Consider the following 18,682-nt stretch of genomic DNA (forward strand, 5'->3'; position numbering starts at 1 on the left):
TGGATTCATTGAATATCAATTGCCACAATGAAATTTTCACTCTGCAGCGGAGTGTGCGCTGATGTGAAACTTCCTGAAAAATTAAAACTCAGCGCCGGGCCGAGAATGGGACTCGGGACCTTTGCCTTTCGCGGGCAAGTCTTCTACCGACTTTTTTGAGGACTGTCGAGTCGTTTTACAAATAAGTTAAAATGTTTTTTCGGGCTAGATCGAATCAACGATCTATGGGCATCATCTAGTAAAATTCGACGGTGTGACACTCTAAAAACTTTTTATTCATAACAAATTTTTTTGTTTTACTGCTTTTTATTGGCAATTGCCTTGACCACTTTCTTGTTTTTTTATTTTCTTATTTATTTTTTCTAGTTTCTATTTTTTATTTTATTTGTCCCTTTTTAATTTTTTTATTTCTTTACTGCTTACTTTCGTTAATTGAAAAAAAAGAAGTGAGAGAGGTTTTGTTTGCTTGGTGGCAAAAATGATTACGGCATTTCTTCTACCTCTTGCATACGATAACGGAACAGTAAATTAAAAACAAACGCATCGCCTGGGAATCGAACACGGGCCGCCTACTAAGCTACCTAAGCACTACTCACGACGCGTCCTCACAGATTTACTTCCGCCAGTACCTCGTCTCCTACCTGCCAAACTTCACAGAAGCTCTCCTGCGAAACCTACAGAACTAGCTCTCCTGGAAGAAAGGATATTTCGGAGACATGGCTTAGCCACAGCCTGGGGCATGTTTCCAGAATGAAATTTTCACTCTGCGGCGGAGTGTGCGCTGAAATGAAACTTCTTTGTATATTAAAACTGTATGCTGGACCAGGACTTGAACTTTGGACTTTGCCTTTCCCGGCAACTGCTCTACCGGTAGAAGCAAAGGTCCCAAGTTCGAGTCTCGGTTCAGCACACGGTTTTAATCTGCCAAAATGTTTCAACATAAAATGCATTGGAAGTGACCAAGTTTTGGGCAAAAGTAATATAGCCATGACTGTATATAATATGTATGTTTCTGATACGAAAATAAGTAAATAAAATGTGTTATTTTAAATACTATCAATGAAATAGTCCTTTTATATGTTTCAAAACTGTTATGTACATAGTTCCGCGTAGTCAGTGTGTACACAACTTTCCCAATAGAGCGCGCCCCGCTAAGCACAACAGCGCAGGCGCAGCGCTCGCCCGTCTCCGCACTACGAGATGGCGCTGTCTTCCGCCGATCCGCGTGTTAATATGTAACGCAGCCAATGAGATTGCAGCTAACGTAGATCCTTTTCTCCTTGCGGATCACACTCGCGCAGTGATACATGAACGCGCGAGGTATTATAAAATGGCTCTGAGCACTATGGGACTCAACTGCTGTGGTCATAAGTCCCCTAGAACTTAGAACTACTTAAACCTAACTAACCTAAGGACATGACACACATCCATGCCCGAGGCAGGATTCGAACCTGCGACCGTAGCGGTCGTGCGGTTCCAGACTGTAGCGCCTTTAACCGCTCGGCCACTCCGGCCGGCCGAGGTATTATAACGAGTGTACAGACCTCCGATAGGTCAGTCTGCATTAGTCTGTAGTCAAGTTTCAGTCTGCGCCTAATAAGATTATCATATTCCTGTACATAGCCATGAAGAGAAATGTATAGACACTTTGTCAAGTATCTGAGATATGTGAGAATCAGACTAACGTACCAATACCAAAGGAACTTCAGATTGTCAATTGTAAATAGCATCCAGAACCAAGTTAAGTTAGTTTTATGCTTGTTATTATTTTAATAAATGTGTGTAAAAATTAATCAAGTTCTGTTTAAAGTTGGTCACCGTCAATCTGTTACTCTAAGCGTGCAAGTGGCATTTCTATCGTCTGACCTAACGGCAGAAGATAAACACGCCACGATAAGACCACGAGACATATTGCTGACACTCGCCTACTTCGTTAGAGCGACAAGTCAAATAATCTGATGGTGTGTGTACCGAAGGTCGTACAGTACGCACACCACAAAAACATATGTACGTAGTTCATCTTCTTAAAATTTACATTCCATCTTTGTATCTTTTAAATTAATTTGGCTTTAAAGCGGAGTATTGTTCCGCTGCCAGCCTACCCACGTGCCTCTGGGGAAAGCAACAATAAATAAAAGAAAAAAAGAGGGAGCAAAATTTCAGAATTGGGGAGGAATGGTGAATGAGATTGGCGATGATCTCTTAAAAGAAAGCAGCCCAACATTTGTCTTAAACTATTTTTGGAAACCAAGGAAAACCTATCTGTTGCTGCTCGGAAGGGGATTTGAAATCTAGTCCTCCGTGTCGCAACCTTTCTACCACGTCGTGGGCACGAGCGAGATAAGAGCACACAGATATACGGACAGCTACTTTTCCTTAGCTCGATATGGTTCAAATGGCTCTGAGCACTATAGGACTTAACATCTATGGTCATCAGTCCCCTAGAACTTAGAACTACTGAAACCTAACTAACCTAAGGACAGCACACAACACCCAGCCATCACGAGGCAGAGAAAATCCCTGACCCCGCCGGGAATCGAACCCGGGAACCCGGGCGTGGGAAGCGAGAACGCTACCGCACGACCACGAGATGCGGGGCCCTTAGCTCGATATGCGAGTGGAATAGGACAGAAAGTGGGTAACCTTCGCCCGCACCGGCCACGTAGCTAGTGTACCGCGTCTAATGGTTTCGAAAACGACGATCCCTCCTGTCTTGCTGTTTCCCACACGGAGTGTCACAAGTGATAGGAGAGCTGGCCGCCGCTTACATTCCTCCTGCGGCGCGCGGGAGCAGGGCTGGCCGCAGTGGTCCCGCCGCCTCCGCCAGCGCCCCCTGCCAGGCTGCTGGTCACTGCGGGGGCGGCCGTGCTGTTCGCCTCCGTCCTGCAAATTTCCGGCGTGTCTCCGTCCTGCGCGGCACGCACATTCATATCTCAGGCTCGGTTATTTCCTCTCGGCCCAAAGCTGGGACAGCGCCTAGCGGTTTCCGGCGGCGGGTCTTCCCCAGTTAGTACTGCGACAAGCGTGGGATTGTGGACATCGGACCTCAACCTTATTGTTAGTGGATCCTCGCAATTTCTCCAGCTCTCTGACTTGATCTGCGAGTCTACCGGCCCCATGCACGTTTACAAAAGTGACTAAAGTAACTCTAAACAATGAGAAGCCCTAAGTACACGTGTAATGTGCTGCGAATACATAGAAACAAAGCTCCCTTATCATTCAGCTACAATATTGCAGGTCAGCAACTGGAAGCAGTTAATTCCATAAATTATCTGGGAGTACGCATTAGGAGTGATTTAAAATGGAACGATCATATAAAGTTGGTCGTCGGTAAAGCAGATGCCAGACTGAGATTCATTGGAAGAATCCGAAAACAAAGAAAGTAGGTTACAGTGCGTTTGTTCGCCCACTGCTTGAATACTGCTCAGCAGTGTGGGATCCGTACCAGATAGGTTTGATAGGAGAAATAGAGAAGATCAAACGGAGAGCAGCGCACTTCGTTACAGGATCATTTAGTAATCGCGAAAGCGTTACGGAGATGATAGATAAACTTCAGTGGAAGACTCTGCAGGAGAGACGCTCAGTAGCTCGGTACGGGCTTTTGTTGAAGTTTCGAGAACATACCTTCACCGAGGAGTCAAGCAGTATATTGCTCCCTCCTACGTATATCTCGCGAAGAGACCAAGAGGATAAAATAAGAGAGATTAGAGCCCACACAGAGGTATACCGACAATCCTTCTTTCCACGAACAGTACGAGACTGGAATAGAAGGGAGAACCGATAGAGGTACTCAAGGTACCCTCCGCCACACACCGTCAGGTGTCTTGCGGAGTATGGATGTAGATGTAGATGTACTTCACCTCGGCCGGCCTGAGTGGCCGAGCGGTTCTAGGTGCTTCAGTCTGGAACCGCGCGACCGCTACGGTCGCAGGTTCGAATCCTGCCTCGGGCATGGATGTGTGTGATATGGATGTGTGTGATGTCCTTAGGTTAGTTAGGTTTAAGTAGTTCTAAGTTCTAGGGGACTGATGACCTCAGAAATTAAGTCCCATAGTGCTCAAAGCCATTTGATTTTAACTTCACCTCGAGTAACATTTGACCCGTTAAAGACACTTGTAATCTCTTTTCACCAAGATGAATAGTGACCAGGGGCTGATGAAATAATGACTAACACATCTTTCCAACTTCATTACTCGCCAAGATGTGCGTATTAAATTTGCTGCTTTATTTTCTGCGCTAGAACAGTAGTTCTGTCTGAGACAAATTCATTCTATCGTAAGTCCAACAAGAAATTACGGGCTAAAAATACACTGTGCCACGGGGTGTGGCCCCGCTGTCTGAGGCGCCATGTCGCGGATTGCGCGGCCCCTCTCGCTGGAGATCGAGTCCTCCCTCGGGCATGGATGTGTGTGTTGTTCTTAGTTCAAAAAATGGTTCAAATGGCTCTGAGCACTATGCGACTTAACTTCTGAGGTCATCAGTCGCCTAGAACTTAGAACTAATTAAACCTAACTAACTTAAGGACATCACACACATCCATGCCCGAGGCAGGATTCGAACCTGCGACCGTAGCGGTCGCTCGGCTCCAGACTGTAGCGCCTAGAACCGCACGGCTACTCCGGCCGGCTGTTCTTAGTATAAGTTAGTTTAAGTAGTGTGTAAGTCTAGGGACCGATGATCTCAGCAGTTTGGTCCCATAACAGTTTTAAAAAATACCCTGAATGTTGTTATTTTGTGCTGTTGCTGAGAAAGTCTGAATAGCTTTCCACTAGGAACTTTATGGCAGACTTCACGTAAACAAGCTCTGTCGACGTAAGCGGTAAGTGCTATTTGTGTCACTCTGGACGGTATGAAAATGAACCACCCTACACAAAAGACAGGGGACAGTTAATACGGAGAGTTACTTTATATACGTCACGAGAAGCATTCGAGATCTGACTAGGTCATGAGAGCAGGGAATATGCGTACAGGCGTTAAATAGGAGGGCTATTCGGAAAGTATGGAACGATAGTTCACGAAATGGAAACCACAGTGGAATCAAAACAGTTGTATTTGCAACAGTTAGCTACAACTTCCAGCTACTTATCTCTATAGTCACCGATCCGACTTAGCCGTTTGTCGTAGCGCTGTACCAACTTTCCATTATAGAAGGCAGCCGTCAGTGATTTCCGCCAAGTCTCTACGCTGGCATACAGCTCGTTGTCTGTGCCAAAATGTTGTCTTCATAGCCACTGGTTGATGTGAGCAGAGATGAAACTCAGAGGGAGACAATTACGGGCTGTATTGTGGGTAATCGAACATTTCCAACTGAAAACGATCCAGGAACATCTTCATTGCCCATGCAGAATGCCGCCGAGAATTGTCTTGGAGAAGAAAACGCACGACAGATATGTAATGTTGGCTGCATAGCTTCAGGCGAAATTTCTCACCAGGCCCTCGTACTTGGTGGGAGATACTATTGTTCTAGGTATCTTTATCTGCTCCCTGTGTGCTCAGAACTAAAAAGAACGACGTAATGTGATCGATTGGCATAGTAGAGACACTGCTCAACACACATGTGCAAAACTTCATCGGATTTTCACTGTGGTTTCCATTTCGCGACCGATCGTTCCTTAATTTCCGAATAGCCCTCGTATTTCAGTCATCACTGCATTGAGAAGACATGCATAGGCATGATTCAATATATCAAATGGAAATTCGAGAAAACTGCTCTAGCTTTCTGGCTTTTAGATTCCTACTGCAAACAACAAACTACTTATCCAGAAACGACTAAATTGGCCGTCAGCATTGGTGTCCTAATGTGTTGCTCCCGTTGGTGATTCAGACCGGTCTTTATCGATATCTACATCACGGTGTGTACAGTGTACAAGAATCATGTTCCCCTTCTTAGCCCCTTGCCGATTTCACTCAGAAAGAACGTTTATCGATACCCCTCTGTCCAACGGGCTCCTTATTTGCAGTCGCATTTTGCATATTGCGTAATTAGACTGAATCCTTTTCACAGAAAAATCAAGGATCCCTCTTTTTCTTCATCGTAAAAATTTAAAATCATCAGAGAAATGCACAAAAAAGGCGAATATTCCTCTTTAAAGGACTCTGGCAGAAAAGCGGGGAATCAGCTGCCTCACTCCGGAGTCCTCACCAAAAATTTTGGCATGAGAACATATTCGCGTTCTTTGTTTGAACAGAGAACATTCTAAATATTGAAACTTCCTAGCAGATTAAAACTGTGTGCCCGACCGAGACTCGAACTCGGGACCTTTGCCTTTCGCGGGCAAGTGCTCTACCATCTGAGCCACCGAAGCACGACTCACGCCCGGTACTCACAGCTTTACTTCTGCCAGTACCTCGTCTCCTACCTTCCAAACTTTACAGAAGCTCTCCTGCGAACCTTGCAGAACTAGCACTCCTGAAAGAAAGGATATTGCGGAGACATGGCTTAGCCACAGCCTGGGGGATGTTTCCAGAATGAGAAAGGTAGGAGACGAGGTACTGGCAGAAGTACAGCTGTGAGTAGCGGGCGTGAGTCGTGCTTCGGTGGCTCAGATGGTAGAGCACTTGCCCGCGAAAGGCAAAGGTCCCGAGTTCGAGTCTCGGTCGGGCACACACTTTTAATCTGCCAGGAAGTTTCATATCAGCGCACACTCCGCTGCAGAGTGAAAATCTCATTCATTCTAAATACTTTTACCCAGTCTCTCTTTGTTGCTAAGCCTCCCGTACACTGCAATTGTCTGTATATGACTTACACTGTCGTTTTTTTTTTTCTTTTCAGCTGCCACTGTCACTATCAAATCTCGGCAGCTCAAGAATTCTGGGGGATCCAACTTATTCTTTCCCCTGCACCCACGTGTCTAAAAAAATTTTCTGTCGAAAATGCACCCTCTCCATACCTACGAGTTAAATTTGGCCAGCCTGTGAGGGTCCAGACCCCCCCCCCCCCCCCCCAAGCCTCTGTATGATTCCCTCTCACCTGTATTTATCATTTCCCCCGTCTCCTCTCGCTGTTGCTCCCACTGCTTCCGTCTCCATCCGTCTCTCTTTCTCTTTTACTGCGTCTGTCTCCATATCTCCTCTCTCTTTGGCCCCCACTGCTACTGTCTTCATCCATCTCTCTGTATCTTTTGCTGCCACTTTCTCTCTCCCACCATCACTATCTGCTCTCTCTTTTCCTCCCACTGGCACTTTCTCCTCTCTCTTCCACCGTCACTGCCTCACTGCTATTCTCTTTCAACACAACAAACTGCGAATATGTTCGCATGCCAAAATTTTTTGGTGAGGAAGGCGGAAAGAGGACTGAGCCAGCTGCTTTCCCACTTTTCTATCAGTTTTTCCTTTTTCCTGCTAGTTCCCTTCTTTTCCCTGCTACGGCAGGGTGTGCTGCTTATATAAAAAGAATTCGATAGTCAGCAAAGCTTTGACAGTTATTTCCATACTTCGACGCATTTATACACTTTGACACATATAAACATCAAATAAGTACGCGTAATATAAGATTACCACGAAATCGTTTGCTTTACTTTTTCTGGATAGTTTGCTCATCGATCGCAGTTCATCGAAAAGGATCGGCTTGTGGTTTGTATGTTTAGCAAGTACACATGCCATTAGAAATATTTTACTGAATTTTCAGTCTTTCCAGGTTTGCATAATTTTCGCAGCCATTTTCAGCTCTTTTCAGGTATATTAAGACTCTTTTAGCCCATTTTTGTCACTGCAATACCAATTTGGGCATATTTGTGTAGGTGTAAAATGCCCAGTTGCGTCATAAAGTGTTCTTGGTGAAAAAACTGACTAAAACATAGTTCGGTAACCTCAGGTCCCTTGCGATGATCCTAGAATCCTTTTTATGTGTTCAATACGTTATTTAAAACTATATTTATGTCTTATACCGAATATTAAGTGCAAATTTTACGTGCATAATTACGGTAGCTTTGAGTATCTGGATCTCGGTAACGGATAATGATATTGACAAAAGTTACAAGTTTACCTAAGAACCTCATTTCAGAAACATATGGTACAAATTTCGACGATTTGCATGAATAGAAATTATAGAAGTGATCGTCCCCAAAAGTGATTCTTTTGGTAGCCAAAAATCATGATTTTCCGGGTGTAGTTTGATAACGGATACAGATTTTCGAAAACGGGGAAACGGTGTTTTTATGTGAATGTCTAAAGAATGCACATTAAAAACCTGAGCCATTTGCTGTGGTTAGTTATTTAGATCATTGCGTCCACGGTGCAAAAACGGCTGATAATCGGTTTTTGTGGTATTCTCCATAAGTACGGTAACTTTGTACCTCTGGATCTCGCTAACGGATCATTATATAGAAAAAAGTTCCCCGAGATAACATGTTAAGAGCGTATGGTATAAATTTCGATAATCTGGCATAAATAGAAATTATAGTAGTGGCTATCCCCACAATTGGTACTTTTCGTACCCAATAAGTATGCTTTTTCGGGGTTTAACCAGGAACCCCTTGTCAACAAATGGTGCTTCCATAAGGCGCGTAAGGACCACCATAGAACACACCTAATGCAAAAGGACAAACCTATTTGCTCAATAATGCCTGGGCTGTATGACGTGTGTAATGTTCAGATTCTGTCCCTATACTGTAGAATAGCCACATTATTTCCGTTCTTTCGATAGTTATACAAATGGTCCTTAGGCCAAAGGTTCTCCAAAACACTTGATCCCGTATCTGTGCGATTAACAGAACCTGTGATATGCCTCGCTGAAGAAAACGCATTTCCGCGCGCGACGTTTTTGGCACGTATTGGTACCTTGCACTGTCATGATCTGAGTGATCACTTGACAACTTATAGTAAACTACTACAAGACTCCGCCAAAAACATTTCACTTAAAAAACAGACCTAAAAAAGTAAATCTGAGTGCAGTATGCGTAAAATTTTCGTTTAGTTGCAACACTAAACTCACAGCCATCTCTCACACCACGGTCATTCCTCTCTCTAATAATGAGTTGCATGAAATTGTCTTCTAGCCAGCGGAAAACAATACTTTTATAACGGCTGAGAGAAATTACTTCATGGCCTGCTTATGCTAATCCACTTCTGCTTTCGCTTCAGGCACAAATACCCATTCGACAATGACATTACTAAGGTTGTGGTTGTTGATACAGTTTTAGATACTGTGTATGTAATTAATGTAAGGGACACAAAAGTTTATTGGAATTTGTAGTCTATTGAAGGAACGCATAACAAAGAGAAGTGTCTCGTTGTCTACAAAAACGTTGGAGATGGAGTAGGCTCCTAACTATACAGGAAAGGATGAGGATGGACGGCGGCACTAGCTTTTTAATGAGCTTTCCCGGTAGACTTGCAAAGTAATTAGAGGAAACCACGAGAAATGTCAGTCAGGATGACAGCGAATCGAACCGAATACGAGTCTATAGGCGCCATCACTCAGTTGCCACAATCGCTTGATGTCGTACTTTTTGCAGAAAGGTTAATAGTGTTATGTGTTTCCGACGGGAGTAGATGAATAGATATACATGCCTTTGATTAAAATCATTCATGCCACAAGATACTTTTGCAGTTTAGCCAAGAACTTAGCACGTAGCATTTAAGTGACCCCTGCCAGCTAAGTACTGAGACTGCCCCAAGACCAACCAGGAAGAATTTCGTGTAAAATTGTTAGAAAGCTTAAGAGGTATTCGTTATAATTTTATTTTTCCTAGAGTAATTTTAATTAGCTTTCAGAATGATTTGGTTAGAGTGGAAGTAACATGCATGCACATGTCGTGCGCGAGGACCCCTCCATTCAAAGCGGGAAGTCACTTGTGCTTCATATCCTTCGTAGTGTTAGTATTTCTTGTTGGTGTAATAGCGACACTCTCCAAGAACGCGACATGTTCTGGCTTAATCCTCCAGTCTCCGTTTATTACCAGCGTATTGTGTCCTTACTGAGATGGGGGTTGGGGGGGGGGGGGGGTGGATAGCGCCTTAACTGAAGACGTGAGCCGTTACAATGGCTGAGAGAATTAGCAACTGAAACTTTGATTACGCACAGTTTTTGAGAGCCTGTATGATGCATAACGATATGGCTACAGTAACCTACAGGGAACGCTGGACAGCTGTCGTCTCGCGGTTCCTTCAGGACGAAGGCTTACGGTGAGGAAGTTCGGGGCGCTGCATCCTGCCCTTCATCAGCTCCGCTGGTTACGTGAGGGGTGACCAGAGATGAATAGGCTCACGATGGTTCACAGTAAATTGAAAACACGTCAGTTATCCCTGTGTTTGGCGTGACAGCCAGTGTCAAAGAGACATCGTAGCATTGCTTTTGTAAAGCCCTCTTTCCAAGCAAAGCAAACGTCCAGTCTGATTCCAATCCTGAAGATTGCCTCACAGCCAAATAATGAGCCAGTCTTCAGAATACTTGTTAGAGTTTGTCATAATACAAATTTACACCAACGGTATGAATAGATCAGTAATACATTGTGCATATGGATTGTTTCCATTTCATACACTTCAAAAGCGTCGCCGCATGAACACACAGATCTTTCTTACAGTTCACGTACATTCTCGACTAATTCATGTATTAGATTGCTGCACATATTTCGCCACAATGACGAAGGTGACGTGTCATGGTGTGGACTCTTCGAGACACTGAAAGCGGTATGGGCCATCGAATTCTACGTTGATCAAACCCTGCTCACCAGTCATGGAGATTAGCCAGAGCTAACAGAAGTGAAACGCGGGCACATCGCACTCGGTGGCATGTCAGCTGTGCAAAGAAGGATTGAGGTGACGTGACCAGGGACCCACACTATCATCTTCACTTCTTTGGAATGTTTATCAAACCATTCTGGCACAACTTGGGAGTGAGTTGGTAGTGTATTGTCCTACTGGAACTAAAAATGGCATACATGTGCCGTAAGCAAACAAAGGATCAGACAGCAGGCTCCTCCTGTATGGTTCACTGATGGCAGGCGTAGCAGGGACGCCATTTCATCCTACGTAAACAACGTCCCCATCAGAACTCCTCCACCTTCTGCCTAAACAGTGTCCTGTTTGAAGGTGTGGTGCATCGGTTTCCGTCTGATTCGTAGCCAGATATCAGCGTTTAGCAACGTATGCCGCGACTCTCACTCCAGACATCTTTTTCCATGCTTAACGTGTGCCTGTGCCCGTGCTAACCTCTGTGTCCTGTGACTTGACTGTATCCCATACCGTTCCGGGCGGGAAGGAGCACCGGTCCCCGGCACGAATCCGCCCGGCGAATTTGTGTCGAGGTCCGGCGAGCCGGCCAGTCTGTGGATGGTTTTTAGGCGGTTTTCCATCTGCCTCGGCAAATGCGGGCTGGTTCCCCTTATTCCGCCTCAGCTACACTGTGTCGGCGATTGCTGCGCAAACAAGTTCTCCACGTACGCGTACACCACCATTACTCTACCACGCAAACATAGGGGTTACACTCGTCTGGTGTGAGATGTTCCCTGGGGGGGTCCACCGGGGGCCGAACCGCACAATAACCCTGGGTCCGGTGTGGGGCAGCGGAGGAGTGAAGTGGACTGCGGTAGTCGTCGTGGGGTTGCGGACCACTGGGGCTGCGGCGGGGACGGAGCCTCTCCGTCGTTTCTAGGTTAACGGTTAACATAACATAACATCCCACACCAAGTTGGTGGATTTGTATGGAATGCTTCCTCACCAGTTCTTGTTATTCAGGATTAGATGGGGTGCACTCGGATCGAATATCCGCCGTTAAAATCGTTGGAGAACCTTGTCATCAAGACGTTGTCGTCCACGGTAGTTGACTCTGGCGGCGGGTTTCTCCGAATCGAGGTCCCCAGAGCACAGACTTTGAAGTAGCGTCCCACGAATAGCCCAGTGCTAGCACGCGTCCAGAAGCAGTGTTTCTCACTAATAGGCCGCCTCGGTCTGGGTGCTGACATCACACACCTCGGTCATCCTTCGCTCGACTGTCGAGCTGGCAGTCGGAACGAGATCCGACAACATCACAGTCACTTCATAGTGTCGTAGGAGCCCTCCGGCACCACTCAGCAGCTGTCTGTATTGTACTGTGTTGGAACTACCACGAAGGTTGTCACTTTTTCAAGATACCCGTCAGTCAAAAAGTTTCGAAACTGAATTAAAACACTACTGGTCATTAAAATTGCTAAACCACGAAGATGACGTGTTACAGACGCTAAATTTAACCAACAGGAAGAAGGTGCTGTGGTATACAAATGGTTAGCTTTTCAGAGCATTCACACAAGGTTGGCGCGGGTGGCGACACTTACAACGTGCCGACATGAGAAATGTTTCGAACCGATTTCTTATACACAAACAGCAGTTGACCGGCGTTGCCTGGTGAAACGTTGTTGTGATGCCTCGTGTAAGGAGTAGAAATGCGTACCATCACGTTTCCGACTTTGATAAAGGTCGGATTGTAGCCTATCGCGATTGCTGTTTATCGTGTCCCGACATTGCTGCTCGCGTTGGTCGAGATCCAATGACTGTCAGAGGAATATGGAATCGTTGGGTTCAGGAGGGTAATACGGAACGCCGTGCTGGATCCCAACGGCCTCGTATCACTAGCAGTCGAGATGACAGGTATCTTATCCGCATGGCTGTAACGGATCGTGCAGCCACGTCTCGATCCCTGAGTCAAAAGATGGGGACGTCTGCAAGACAACAACCATCTACACGAACAGTTCGACCACGTTTGCAGCAGCATGGACTATCAGCTCGGAGATCATGGCTGCGGTTACCCCTCACGCTGCATCACAGACAGGAGCGCCTGCGATGGTGTACTCAACGACGAACCTGGGTGCACGAATGGCAAAACGTCATTTTTTCGGATGAATCCAGGTTCTGTTTACAGAATCATGATAGTCGCATCCGTGTTTGGCGACATCGCGGTGAACGCACATTGGAAGCGTGTATTCGTCATCGCCATACTGGGGTATCACCAGGAGTGATGGTATGGGGTGTCATTGGTTACACGTCTCGGTCATCTCTTGTTCGCATTGATGGTACTTTGAACAGTGGACGTTACATTTCAGATGTGTTACGACCCGTAGCTCTACCCTTCATTCGATCCCTGCGAAACCCTACATTTTAGCAGGATAATGCACAACCGTATGTTGCAGGTCCTGTCCGGGCCTTTCTGGATACAGAAAATGTCCGACTGCTCCTCTGACCAGCACATTCTCCAGATCTCTCACCAATTGAAAACATCTGGTCAAAGGTTAGCGAGCAACTGGCTCGTCACAATACGCCAGTCACTACTCTTGATGAACTGTGGTATCGTGTTGAAGCTGCATGGGCTGCTGTGCCTGTACACGCCATCCAAGCTCTGTTTGACTCAATGCCCAGTCGTATCAAGGCCGTTATTACGGCCATATGTGGTTGTTCTGGGTACTGATTTCTCAGGATCTATGCACCGAAATTGCGTGAAAATGTAATCACATGTCAGTTCTAGTATAATATATTTGTCCAATGAATACCCGTTTATCATCTGCATTTCTTCTTGGTGTAGCAATTTTAATGGCCAGTAGTGTAAAACGCAGAGAAACGTTAATAAGGTTCGGGTGTTCTACGTAGTCTCCCCTCACTTATGTACAACACGTAGTATGTTCATACAACCATATGAAACTGTAAGAAAAGTCCTTCGTTGGGTTGTTCAACCAGCGTGTCACATTAGTTTGAATGTCGGTTTTGTCGTCATACATTGACCTTTCATGCGAATTTCTGCACAGTGCAGTTTTGTGGTTGGTTCGCATTGTTAACACCAAGTCTCGTCATCTGTGAAGATTTTTTTTTTTTTCAGAAGACTATATTCCGCGTTTGTCATTTCAGTCGAGTCGCCGCTGGCGTCATCGCGTAGCTGTTCTTGTTCGAGAATACTTTGCACACGCCTTTCTCTTATTCAAAACTACGTGGAGAATGTTTTCAAAAACTTGATTTAGAGATGTTGCTCCGTTGCGATTTCTAACACAAAACGCTAACGCACTATGGTCACACGTCCACTACTTAAGACTGCCCGCTCACAAATGACTGGTCGAATACACAGCAGTTGTTCGTTCAAGCTACCACCGTAATTACTTAATTAACTTATACGCCAGGAACAAATCAGTCTCGGAACATTTTGAACGGACGGTGTATACTCTCTTTTAGATCAGACATTACAAGCTAACAATGTTTCTCCACGAGGACAGAAACTGCAAAACATTTCTTTTTTTTTTCGTTGGACAAAAAGTTCTTTCCAAACAAAATGCTGTAATAGATAGTGACGATTCACGGGACGTGTCACCCACATCTTAGGGAAAGGTAGCGTTAGCAGGTGCGAAAGTGACAGCAGGATGGAAACCGCTAGGTGGGCGGACGTGTGAGCAGTACGCACCTTCTTGCCCCTGAAGAGGTAGGAGAGGCCGGAGATCTTCCTGGAGTACTCCTTGTGCGGCAGCGGGAAGCTGTCGTTGATGGGGCGGAGGTCGGCGAGGTTGAGGCGCAGGAAGCAGCTGGCGGAGGCCTCGGTGCCGTTGTGGAGGTGCAGGTTGACCACGACCCGGGAGCTGCTCGACGCGCTCAGCAGCAGGAAGTCGCGCCGAGAGCCGCAGCCCACCAGCCGCGTCATCGACGACCTCTGTACACGGACAGGCTGCTTATACTCCACAGACACCAGTATTACGAGAGTCACTCCAAAAGAAATGCACACTATTTTTTTTAATCCATCTTTTACTCTACATGTTTGAAAGTTTTACAGTGTGTAGATACATCCTTTAGGAACAATATTTTCATTTCTCCACATAATTTCCGTCCCTCTCAACTGCCTTACGCCACCTTGGAACCAGCGCCTATATACCTGCACGGTAAAATTCTGGGCCAACCTGTTGGAGCCACTGTTTGGCAGCGTGCACAAGGGAGTCATCATCTTCAAACTTTGTTCCACGAAGAGATTCTTTCAGTTTCTCAAAGAGATGATAGTCACATGGAGCCAGGTCAGTACTGTAAGGCGGGTGCTTCAGTGTTGTCCATCCGAGTTTTGTGACCACTTCCATGGTTGTTTGACTGACATGTGGCCGTAAATCGTCGTGCAACAACAAAACATCCTGCTTTTGTCGATGTAGTCGAACACGACTCAGTCGAGCTTGAAGTTTCTTCAGTGCCGTCACATATGCATCAGAATTTATGGTGGTTCCACTTGGCACGATGTCCACAAGCAAGAGTCCTTCGGAATCGAAAAACACCGTAGCCATAACTTTTCCAGCAGAAGGTGTGGTTTTGATTTTTTTTTTTTCCTTGGGTGAATTTGCATGATGCCACTCCATTGATTGCCTCTTCGTCTCTGGTGGAAAATGACGGAGCCACGTTTCATCACCTGTCATAATTCTTCCAAGAAATTCATCTCCACCATTCTCGTACTGTTCCAAGAGTTCGCTGCATACCGTTTTTCTTGTTTCTTTGTGAGCCACTGTAAACATCCTGGGAACCCAAGTGGCACAATCCTTTTTTAACGCCAACACTTTCAGTATTCTGCAAACACTCCCTTCCCCTATCCCAACGTAGCGTAACAATTCATTCACTGTGATGCGTCTGTCAGCAGTCACCAATTCGTTAACTCTCTAAATATTGTCTGGTGTGTGTGCAGTACGAGGCCTCCCGCTGCGAGGGCAATCCTCAATATTGCCGTGCCCGCTTTCATCACGTAACCTGCTTGCCCACCGACTAACTGTACTGCGATCGACAGCAACATCTCCATACACCTTCTCCTATCTCTTGTGGATGTTTCCCTCTGGTTCGTTTTCGCAGCACAGGAATTCTATGAACGTAGTATAGCAGCCATCTTGAAGACATGCTGTGACGGCGCCACTCACGGGAACAGGTTGAACAAGTTTGAAAACAAGCGGGAAGGATGTATCTACACACTGTAAAACTTTCACACATGCAGAATGAAAACTGTATTTTTACAAAAATAGTGTGCATTTCTTTTGGAGTGACCCTCGTACAAGCACTAAATACTATACTAAGATGTACTGCTACGCATAACATTCGTGCCCTGGACATAAACAGGGCGGCAGAGTGAACGAATGTATGATGTAGCGACGATACGCCTTAGTAAAATTTTTAGGTCTTCCAAGCCAAGGATCCTCTAGCATCTGCGTAATGTGGCCCTTCTAGATTAAGGATACCCTGTAGAGAAGAGGTTCAGAACACACGTGACATGTTGCAGCGCTTACCGTCCAGAAGTCGCCGCAGTTAGCGTCCGCGGGCGTACAGCGCAGCGCGGGCCGCAGGCCGAAGTGGGACTCGGCGACGTGATCGCAGTTGCTGTGGTTGCGCGTCTTCACCACCTCGAGCATGCCGCCGTTGGAGCACAGGTCCGGCCGCAGCGCCCAAGACGGGTTGGCCAGCAGCGCCATCTTGGACAGTTGGCCCACCTCGTACGTCACCTCGCAGCGGCCCGACACCGAGTCCTGCAACACGTCGTCGTAACTGCCGCCTGCTTCACGTCTGCTGTGCAGCGAGCTACCTTAATTTAAGTATTAACTGTATTTTTCTAACTTGTCACTTCTTCTTCCGTGTGTTTTTGCTTTTAGGAAGCTTTAATTGTCGAGTGCTAGTAATAGTGTTCCATAGATTTCGTGTTTGTTTTGAATACAGTCAGAGAGCGTCCCTTTAGTCAACCATAGTGCCAGTAGTGCTGGTGTTTGTTTTCAATACAGTCCAGAGACAGGTAGTGCTATTCTCATTGTTTTCTACAAGAATTGGCTAGCAATCACAGTTTAGTCAACAATCAGCCGGGTTTAGTGAATTAGCAGTCTAGTTAAAGGTTGATTAACTCTCTACAGTAAACTGATTTCTTAGGATGGACAGGATGTGTGACTGCTGTGTACGGACGCAGGAGGAGCTGGCCACTGTTCGCGAACAGCTAAGCGTGTTGATGGCCGCGGTCAGCCGTCTTCAGGCTGCTGCCTCGGAGTGTAGCGGCAGTGGGGAGTCTGGTCCGTCGCATGGTACACCCCAGGTGTTACATGCATCACCCACTGTCCCTGCTGTCGAGACATCTTCGCGGGTATCGGGCGCGGTTTGGCCACCCTCTCCCCAAGGGGAGTGGCGGGTTCAGCGGCGTTCGCGGTGCACGAGGCGGAGGGTAAATGTGGAGGCTGGCCGTGTGGCATCGCCCGCTCTGCCTGTGAGTGGACATGTGGCTGCTCCTTCAGCAAGGTCCGAGCAGGCACACGGGGGGAGGGGTTTATTAGTTATTGGGAGCTCCAACTTTAGGCGGGTGATGGAGCCCCTTAGGGAAATAGCGGAAAGGTCGGGGAAGAAGGCCAGTGTTCACTCTGTCTGCTTGCTGGGGGGTCTCATCCGAGATGTGGAGGAGGCCATGCCGGAGGCGATAGAGAGCACTGGGTGCACCCGACTGCATATTGTTGCTCATGTCGGCACCAATGACTCCTGCCGTCTGGGTTCAGAGGTCATCCTCAGTTCGTACAGGCGGTTGGCGGCATTGGTGAAGGCGGAAAGCCTCGCTCGCTGGGTGAAATCAGAGCTAACTATTTGTAGTATCGTTCCCAGAACCGATCGCGGTCGTCTGGTTTGGAGCCGAGTGGAAGGCTTAAACGAGAGGCTCAGACGATTCTGCGGAGATCTGGGGTGCAAATTTCTCGACCTCCGCTATCGGATGGAGAAATGTAGGGTCCCCCTGCACTACACGCCGGAAGCGGCTACAGGGGTAGCGGAGTACGTGTGGAGTGCACATAGGAGTTTTTTAGGTTAGAGAATTCCCTCCCTAGGCCCGACAAGACGCCTCCTGAGACGCGGCAAGGTAGGAGTAGGCAAAATGCAGCAGGGAATAACAATATTAACGTGCTAATAGTAAACTGCAGGAGCGTCTATAGAAAGGTCCCAGAACTGCTCTCATTAATAAACGGTCACAACGCGCATATAGTACTAGGGACAGAAAGTTGGCTGAAACCAGACGTAAACAGTAATGAAATCCTAAACTCAGATTAGAATGTATACCGCAGCGACAGGCTGGACAGTGAAGGGGGAGGCGTGTTTATAGCGATAAGAAGTGCAATAGTATCGAAGAAAATTGACGGAGATCCGAAATGTGAAATAATTTGAGTGAAGGTCACGGTTAAAGCAGGCTCAGACATTGTAATTGGATGTCTCTATAGGCCCCCTGGTTCAGCAGCTGTTGTGGCTGAGCACCTGAAGGATAATTTGGAAAATATTTCGAGTAGATTTCCCCACCATGTTATACTTCTGGGTGGAGATTTCAGTTTTCCGGATATAGACTGGGAGACTCAAACGTTCATAATGGGTGGCAGGGACAAAGATTTTAGTGAAATTTTTTTAAGTGCTTTATCTGAGAACTACCTTGAGCAGTTAAACAGAGAACCGACTCGTGGCGATAACTTATTAAACCTTCTGGTGACAAACAGACCCGAACTATTTGAAACAGTTAACGCAGAACAGGGAATCAGCGATCATAAAGCGGTTACGGCATCGATGATTTCAGCCGTAAATAGAAATATTAAAAAAGGTAGGAAGATTTTTCTGTTTAGCAAAAGTGACAAAAAGCAGATTACAGAGTACCTGACGGCTCAACACAACACTTTTGTCTCAAGTACAGATAGTGTTGAGGATCAGTGGACAAAGTTCAAAACCATCGTACAATATGCGTTAGATGAGTATGTGCCAAGCAAGATCGTAAGAG

At 46.3% G+C, this 18,682-nt stretch overlaps 1 protein-coding gene across 1 annotated transcript in view; it reads right to left on the minus strand.

Moving 5' to 3' along the window:
- Nucleotides 1–18,682, minus strand: part of LOC126184436 (vitellogenin-like) — a 273,799-nt gene that overhangs the window by 182,133 nt on the left and 72,984 nt on the right. Inside the window, exons 4-6 of the mRNA XM_049926828.1 lie at nt 16,194–16,430; nt 14,357–14,599; nt 2,769–2,909 (exon numbers count right to left, since the gene is read on the minus strand). Of these exons, the coding sequence (XP_049782785.1) occupies nt 2,769–2,909; nt 14,357–14,599; nt 16,194–16,430 (621 nt within the window). The remainder of the gene's footprint in view (nt 1–2,768; nt 2,910–14,356; nt 14,600–16,193; nt 16,431–18,682) is intronic.

Source organism: Schistocerca cancellata, chromosome 4, assembly GCF_023864275.1.
Source record: "Schistocerca cancellata isolate TAMUIC-IGC-003103 chromosome 4, iqSchCanc2.1, whole genome shotgun sequence".
In the NCBI taxonomy this organism is placed as follows: Eukaryota; Metazoa; Arthropoda; class Insecta; order Orthoptera; family Acrididae; genus Schistocerca; species Schistocerca cancellata.